Raw genomic sequence first — 9,278 nt, forward strand, 5'->3', positions numbered from 1 at the left:
TGTTAATCTAAATAATTACCAATTAAAATATTGATGTTATGCAACCGTTACTTGGTGTTCACTGGAATGTTAAAAAATACAACTTTAACATTTTTTCTTCATTTTATCTCGTCGGCGACCGGGTCCGAGATTTCGCGTGCCGATAGATAAAATTTACAACTACAGCGTACCTAAAATTTCAATTGTTGAACGCTTTGTGCGGGCACCACCTTCCGCAATTGCGCGATCAACCCGTAAATTCTCGCGAAATCTAATTACGCGCCGCGCGTCAGTTTTTCGCAACGACGAGCTCAACGGACGGAGAAAGGCGCGCCTGCCATTTCCGGCGGACGTCGCTACGCCCGAGACGTATCGTATCGGGATACCGCCTTCGGGATACGTCACGGAGAGATCGAAGATTGCGTCAGCGGGGGAGGATGGGAACGTACCCTTTCTGGACAATCAAGGAACGCGCGGGACGAGACGGAGAGATAAACGCGCGACGGCTGAAGGACGGCGGGGATGAGGGGGGGGGGGGAGGGTGGGCTTCTGTCGCGGAAATACTCAGACGGGGACCGATTCCCTTAATAATGCGCTCGGGAAACGCGCCGAGCCCCGGCGCGCTCTCCTGACGTCTTCCTCGTTATTCCTCGTCCCCGTCTACTTTGTTTAGGCGGATTTTCTGTGTACAATCTTGTTAGCCACTATTCCCCGCGCCGCGAGAAGAAAATTCCGTTTCAACCTGCGAGCCCACCGTCTCACATAACGATTACGAAATTCCCGGTTATTTCTACGGACGTTTATAAGCGACGTGGTGCACGTCGCCTCGCCGCGACTTTGTGCGGTAACTATTTATTCCGGTTTTCCCTCCTCTCTTTCTTTCTTTTTTTTTCGATCTCACCTCGTCAGGAGCGATTCAGTTTTCTTTTTTTTCCCTCCCCCCCCCGCGTTAATATCGTGGGACCAGAGTGTCGCCGTAATATCTTGTTGTCGTTTTTGCCGTCATCATCATGTGTCTGCGTCGCTAAAGCGTAATTAGCGCGCCGATAGCAAGCCGTGATAAAGATAATCGAGCAGCGGCCTGCAAATTGCTTTCCACGTCCGGGAGCGACGTTGATAATTAAATAACATCCTTACGTCGGGCGTAATTCGATTGCTTTAGGGATAAACGCGTAACGGATGAGAATCAGAGAGAAAGGGAAGCGACGCGGCGGGGAACGAAAGCACAATTCGAACGGATAATAAAGGCCATTGGGAGACATTATAGTTAGGGAGCGCCCGTTGTCTCGCACGCTAATCATCATTGTCTACGATTATCCGCTGACGAATTAACAATAAGACGAAATCCAAACGGCACAGCGACGCGCAGGATGCACCGCCGGATGTCGTTGGTCGTTGTCTTAAAGACGATCACTTGGGCCGGCTTAAAAATAGACGCGAACATATCATCTTTATACTGTTATTGCGACAAATATTACCACATGCCTCAGTGGTCGAATTGGCGAGACGCCTAGGGAGTAGGGAAGTCCAGGTTCGAACCCTGGCCGAGGTAATATTTTTCACCAATAAATTTTCCGTATTAAAACACTGGCCGGTTAATGTCGACTAAAACGCTTGATTATTGTTATTCATTACTGGCAACTTAAAGAGATTTCTATGCTTGAAAACGAACGTTTGAGAGCTTCGAGCGGCGCGCCGTTCTTTAGCCGATGAATAAATTTCGCATGCGACGTGTCGGCCGAAACCATTCGGTTGCAAACCGCCGGTGTCGGCGGATGTACGGCGGCGAGGGTTGGCACTCGGGACCTTGGCGGACCGAAGGTCGGTCGACGAGCCTTCCACCACGCCTTTTCCGCGTATTCGTAACCGCGTCTGGCAGTTTCCTTAAACAAACCGTAAGTTCGCGCGGTGCACCTTGCACAAACTTCGCCGTATCGTTTCCGTTTCAACAGGGACCGTAATGACGGCGATGTCAACTCCGGCGAATATCGTTCGCATCCACCGCGAACACGAAAGGAGGCATCGCGATGCGGCAATTACGCGAACGTTAAAGGGACTCCGCTATTTAGCTTGCGCTGAAAGGATGCCTTGAATTGCCCCTGAAAGAAAAAGAAAAAGATTTCCATTTAAAGGATTGGTATTCCCCGTCATTGACGTTCCTGGAAATCGGAGACGCCGTCCAAAAGAAGAAAAGGATATTACGCGTTGCAGTTGAATGTCTTTACTCGGAAGTTTACTCGGGGGGGAGCGCTTCTTTTTAAATGAAAATATTTTTCGAGCTGAAGCGCAAGAATCTCTCCCGTTTTAATTTGCACATCAATGCTACGGCCAGCGTAACAGTCTAGCGAACGTGTCATATATCTGATATACAGGGTGTCCCAGGAGGAAAGGTCAATATTCTGGGAGGTGATAGTGTCGGTCATTTTAAGCAAAAATGTCCATACGAATGTACGTCCCATTCCCCGCCGTTTCCGAGATAGAGCACACTTTGTTGACGTCCTCGTTCAGATAAAGCATGAAACACTGGCAAGCGTTCCGCTTTCACGCGATGTATTGAAAATCTTGGAAAACTTTACGATTCGAAATTTTGTGGGAAAGCGTCGACGGTATTCTTCAACGGCAGCGGTCGCGCTACCGTCGCAGAAACCGCGAGCATACGGCATATCTGCATATTCGACGTTTGTGAATATGCGAGGCATCTTGAACATTTGTACAATGTTATCGGCACAACAGTCAACAGACGTATAAGAGTAAATTCCCGCAGACGTTTATGAGGTTTGATGAAGGGCGAAGTGTACGGAAAACAAGTAAATACACGAGACATTCAAGTAGCTCTATCTCGGAAACAGCGGGGAATGCGACGTACATTCGTATGGACATTTTTGCTTAAAATGACCGGCACTATCACCTCCCAGAATATTGACCTTTCCTCCTGGGACACCCTGTACACGCGCACTTTTCACGTTCTCCGACATCTTATTACAATGCATCTTGCCGCGCGAAAGAAATAAGAGGATATGCCTCTGACGACGAGGAGGGCTTCGTGACGTTTCGTATTCGTCTCGTCGTGACGCCGCTTCGGTTATTCCATGATGATGACAGCAGCGGTGGCGCGAAGAAGGAAGAAAAAAAATGTAATAAAGAGAAAAACCGCCATATACCATGAATGCTACATCTGTAGTCTCCTGATGGGTATCGAACCGGAAGACGAACGTATAAGCAAGTCGCTCTCGAGCAGCTGTTTCGAACGAATCGACCGCTTTTTACACACCTCGCAGAGAGCGCCACGCTATTGCTGTTTCACACGCGAATATTCTACTCGTCGAATTTCAATTTCCGATCAATTATCCCGCCCGGCCTTTCCTTTAATATGTGGAGCTTAAGAAGCTCCAAATATCAAATCGAAAGTTCTGGTATTCAAAGTTTTATTATCAATAACAAACACTATTTGTGTTTAATTGTGTAATTATCTAAACTGACAAAGGAAATAAATGAACGAAAAGGCCACACATTAGTAACGAGCTATATAAGACGACAGTGTGAAAAAAAAGGAACCCTGGGGAGAAATACGTAGCTCTCACCCAGGAGGATCAGGTTCGATTCCCAAGTACCGGAAGTGTATTTTCGATGGCTTAAATATAATTTTTTTTCACACTGTCACCTTATATCGTTACTAACGTTTCACCTTTTCGCTTATTTATTTGTATTTACAAAAAAACGAGCACGTTTTGCTTTATTAAGGAATTATAAAAAATGATTGCGGTTAGGATACGTTGTTTAAGTAAATATTAAAAAAAGAAAACAGCTAGCGCGAAAGAGTAGCACGTTAAATTCAGAATAACTGCTACTCGGCCGAGATAAGGGGATCCCGCATTTATTAAACAGAAAGGCATTTAAAAAAAACGACCAGTTGACGGGAAGGCCTTCCTTATTGTGCGACATCCTTATTATAAGGAGACATAATTATTGTAGTCCCTTGAGAAGCGAGGGGCTCTCAGGACTGCTTGAAGCTGCACGAAGTACATTACATTAAATTACGCCCTCGCCGTCGTTTGCTTCCTTAAAGTTATCGTATTGAAATGCCTTGTTACGAGCATTCGCAAACAAGACTGCCGCAGACGCCGGCGATGTCAATGTCGAAGACGTTGTACGTCTCCTCCGTATTGTAAATTTATAATTACCGCAGCTGGGAAGTTTGGTACGAGGCATGTTTCTTCGGCGGAACTTTTACGGAGTACCGCGCGCAATTATAAAAATCCCGAGAGCATATCTGCGAATTGTTCTGCAGAGGGGAAAAGGATTGCGCCAGTGTCCTTTATCGAACAACACCCCGTGCGTTACCGTAATTATACCAGAGATCTCCCCCCCTTTTGTGGCCCGAGCAACATCAACCTCGGCTTTTCAAGACAATGAACCGCGTCTCCGACGAGAAACACTCTCGCGTAGAGTCCGCTCTCTGAATTATACCGCGTAGCTTGCCAACTTTTCAATTTCGAAATTGGACGACCGCTTCAAAGTTGCAGGAGGCTCGATCTTTCCAATAGGGAGAGCTCGGATGAAGTGGATACTGGACGCCCCTTCTAAATACACGGACCAAATAGTAAACGCATTATCGCACGTTCTGCTCGGCTGCTTTCCGTTCGGTCAATGTGTTTGCGATGTTGCACCCGATGAAAATTTTGCATAATTTACCTTAACGTAAAAGTGTTGAGATACCTCTGGAGCTATTAGAGTAAGCTACAGCCAGAATTGCGTCAAGGAATCCCATCTTCATTTAATTCCAGGGATATCTTTATTACGTACGATTCCACATATGCATAATACAGTCAGTATATGCATCCCAGATTCGAAAGCTGACTACACCCAACGTATGAATCTTGAATTCAAACAACTTTATCAACGCCCCCGAGTCGAAATTTTGGTCCTATGTCGAATCTTTAATTCTATTATAATAGCAGGACCTAAGACGGTAAAAGAGGCCGAACTGCAAGTACAAAAACTCCTACTTTAAAACTGATTTGTCGGAAATTTCTACTTTGCCAATTTAGCATTAAAGTAGGTCCTTTTAAATAGAAGCTAAAGTAAAATTTTACAATTAAAGATTCAAAGAAGGAGTAAAAAATAATGTCATCAAAGTAGGTTATTGCTGGTCTATGTAGGTGTATAGATCAGCTAAGTAGGTGTAAGTTGTCCTCAAAAGTATCGAAATCAGGGATTGAAATCGATAATTTTTTTGTTTTAGAAAAAATCATGTCATGACTTTGATTTTTTTAAATTATTTCTTGATTTTCATCAAATTGCAACTTTTATTTCCTAGTCAATTGCTTTAAAAGTCACACCGTGAGAGTTACTTTTGAGAGAAAAAAAATCACAAAAAAATAAATGTTATTTCTTAAGCAAAAATATCTCCCTCAAAAATAAAACTCAGCCTGATTTATTGACTACAAAACAACAATTAGTCACTGTTAGGGTGGCCCATTTTACGGGATTTTTGCGCGCTTAATCGAATGAGACCATAAATAAATCGAAAAGAAAAACCGTTTAATAGATATATCTAATTTTTCATGGGAAATGATGATACATCTAATTTCATGGAACATAATGAACATGAAATAATACATAGATTAGATCAGAAGTATCAAAACTTTATTACTTAGATAAAAATATAAGTTTATAACGAAAGAAATATTGTATTCTCTGTAATTGACGTAGGTAACTCATGAAAATAAAATAAGCACCTAATAATGAAGGTGTTACGTAAGGCAACTTTAGAATATCGTTCGGGATCCTCTTTCGATAGGTAAACGTAGAAATTAAGCACGCGTGACTTTCATTTTTTGAGAGAAAAAATAAAAATGGCAGAACAACTCTTATTTCTGATTAAGATACAAATCGCTCGAAGGTTAACGGTTAATTTTTATCGAAATGGGGAGAAAAAGGTTAACAATTTATTTTTACTTTTAGATATAAATCGTCTATGATTTTCAAAAATATTAATAAAAAATAACTCTAGTTTATTGACCCGGAAAAATAAAGATTTTTCGCGAAATTAAACTTGAAATTGGTCAGTTGGTACAATAGGCTTGATAACTCGAATGAATATTTTGTTTTAAAAATAACTCTTATATTCAATCCCTGATCGAAATAACATCGAAATTTTGGGCCGGGCTTGTATTTTAAGAGAACGAACGCACATTATTGTATTCGTGGAAATTTTATTCAGCCGCTACATGCACGACTTCTGATCTGTTTGTTTCAGTACAACGATCGATTCACGCCCGTTCTCCTGATAGTCTCGCTCGCGGGGATTAAAGTATGCAGTCCAGATGGAAAAGTGAGTACCAGAGATGCACACACAGTTACTCCCGCGGAAAAGGCTACCTCGCGTTTGTGCGCGGACGTTGTTATGGAGAAACCGTCTTGCCGCTGCGCCTGCGGCATCTTCCGAGACGGAGCTTCATCCCCTGGAGTTCCGCGCGAAAAGTTCGTCTCCCTTTTTTTGCAGCAAGCACGACTACACCCCACCGCGTCGTGTTACCTTTTCTAGGATACTGGAATCGGAAAAAAAACTATTATATAAAACAACCGCGCTGTATTATCGTTGTTAATCCCAGGCTGTTACTTTCGAACGGTGTTTAGTATTAAACATCTTTGTCGCAGTCCTTAGCGGAAATATATAGCGCCATTACGCGAGGAACGCGATATAATTCGCGATTAGGGAACCGAGAAGAGAACTGTATACATTTACGTCGCATGTCAACGATTCAGAAACGAGTTCTCGTAAAGGTCCTCGTTAAAAGAGCAAACGCCGAGGACATAACACAGAGGGTTGAGCTTTCATGAGATGGCAGGACTGAAGTTGAACCGCGATGCGAGAAGTCTAATTTTCCGCGTTCTTGAGCGCCGAGTTCGATAATCCTCGCGATACTTTGTAAAACCTCCCTTTCAAACCGACCTTGGGACGTCAACCTCTCAGTGCTAAAGCAAGCTCCGTGCCCTCTCGAATGAACCACTTTCGCTGTATTCCCGAAACAGTCGCACGATGAGAATGAAAAATGATTGGAAAAGAGAACGATTAATTCGATTGAGACACGACGAGAAGGAAAGCCGTTGTGACAAGGCGTCTCGATCATTTGTTTTGCTCACTTTCAACACAGATGTAAGAGGAGCGAGCAGAAGTACAGTAAAATCATTGTAAATAAAAATTTTCGATTACCCGAGTCGAAATTTTGACCCTATGTTGAACATTTAATTCTATTATATAGCAGGACCTAAGACAGTAAAAGAGGTCGAACTGCAAGTGCAAAATTTACTCTTACTTTAAAACTGATGGTGTCGGAAATTTCTACTTTTGCCAATTTAGCATTAAAGTAGGTCCTTTTAAGTAGGAGATAAAAGTAAACTTTTAGAATTAAAGATTCGAGGGAGGAGTAAAAAATATATAATGTCATCAAAGTAGGTTATTGCTTTCTATCTAAATTATCCTTAAAAGCGTCAAAATAGCAGCAAACTTTCGTCTCGGGGTAAACTAAAATTTTGCCGCTCAAAATTTGCTCAGGTCGAAAACGCTATTTCTTGCGCGAATCCGAGCAGATATAAAACGTCACGTCGCGAGGAGCGGAACGAGAGTAATCTCGCCGCTGTTCGTTCTTTTATTATTTTCCGGACTTTAATTGGGGGCCCGTAATCCTTATCGCAACCCCGCCAGTAATATTTCGAAGTTGGCTCGTGCACCGACCACCCTCGCGCGATCCGTACCCGCCGTGTTCACGAGCTGTACAGAACATATCGATCCTTCGAATTAGTGTTTTATTTCGAGGGCTTCTCCTAAGCTTTCGCTTTAATTTTCTACCTGAAAAAATTCTTACTTTCTATCCCCGGTAAGCGCCTCTTAAAAGGGCCCTCGTGGAACGTTTATCGTGGCGGATGAGGAACGAAACGTCAATCCCTTTCTCGAGAAAATCTCGATTCGCCGTCGATTACGTCGCAGTATTTTCCGTCATTCTTCTCGTATCCAAGCCTCCCCGAGTTATTTTAAAATTGTAATTTACTTTACGCAAAGCGTCTGACGTAAAATTAATTGTGGGGACCAGATGCGTGCAACAATGACAACTTTTATTTCATCGTTCGAGGAAAGTCCTGTATTACGAGATTGGATTCTAATGTGAGACGGCAGGTTCTCAACGTCCAAATTCAGTAGCGAATCTTTTTTCGCAACGATTACGCGATCTAACGATCAATTTTCCACCATACAGATTTCGCTCCAAGGGCAATAAGTTCATGGTGGAACCAGCCATTGATTTAGCGGAAACCCCGCTATCTCATAATAGGAGCCTATCTCGTAATAGAAAACTTTCCTCCACTAAATTGTTAATTATCAAATTAATGCCGTAGCGAGAAATCGAACGATCTCAAAGAATTAAGGCACAATTCGCAAGATCATTGAAAAGATACGCCGAACTTTCCAACTATCCCAGACACGCTTGTACCAATGCTCGCACGTTTATCGTAAGTTCTCGCGTAATGTTTAATTATGATAAAGCGATATTAGTGCCCGCGTTCGAATTGCCATACTCAACAAAGGAGTAATTGCCGATTTTCGGCAATTACAGGCTGTAAGATATGAGGAAACTTTCCGCGATCACGCCGAATGCACGTGACTACGTAAGATGATTAAGGAGCAAATGGGAACTTAGAAAGTTTAATTAAACTACGTACGACCGACCAGCGCGCTTAGATAAGCCGCGCGACATTGACCTCGCACGGCAAAAATGATATTCGCTCGATTAGCAAAATTTAACTGGCGAAAAAAAAAATGTTCCCAACGCTCGAACGTCGCGCTTGCTTTCCCCGCAGAATTTGTTTATCATACCGTGTAATTCGTGTCAGGCGTATCTCTTCACGCTCGAGCTGCTGTTGCACAAAATCGCGATTATTCCAAATCATGCACCGCGGAAAGTTCTCCGATGGGCGCGCGGTCGTGCGTGTAATTCGCTAGAAAAATTGACGGTCTGCGGAAAAGAAGAGGACAGAAGAAAAAAAAACGGTTCTCGGTCCTCGGCGCTGCGATGATAAAAAGACGCGACATCCCCGGTGATGATTGAATTACGGAGAAGTGAGATATCAATGAAGTGCACGCGCGAGAGATTCGCGGTGGTTATCGAGTTGGGGTAGTCGGGTAAACGTACGATGACGAATGGTGGCAATCTTCGCGAATGCAAGAGAGAAAAGGGAGGAGACAGAGAGAGAGAGAGAGAGAGAGAGAGAGAGAGAGAGAGAGAGAGAGAGAGAGAGGAGGA

General features: G+C 43.4%; 1 protein-coding gene across 6 annotated transcripts in view; it reads left to right on the forward strand.

Moving 5' to 3' along the window:
- LOC105565763 (tensin-1-like) overlaps nt 1-9,278 on the forward strand; it is a 137,491-nt gene that overhangs the window by 94,674 nt on the left and 33,539 nt on the right. For all 6 annotated transcript variants that reach the window (XM_012019215.1, XM_012019214.1, XM_012019219.1 and 3 more), the window contains one exon: nt 6,239-6,313. In XM_012019215.1, the coding sequence (XP_011874605.1) occupies nt 6,239-6,313 (75 nt within the window). The remainder of the gene's footprint in view (nt 1-6,238; nt 6,314-9,278) is intronic.

Source organism: Vollenhovia emeryi, unplaced genomic scaffold, assembly GCF_000949405.1.
Source record: "Vollenhovia emeryi isolate VEMERY1.0 unplaced genomic scaffold, V.emery_V1.0 DF939149.1, whole genome shotgun sequence".
Classification (NCBI taxonomy): domain Eukaryota; kingdom Metazoa; phylum Arthropoda; class Insecta; order Hymenoptera; family Formicidae; genus Vollenhovia; species Vollenhovia emeryi.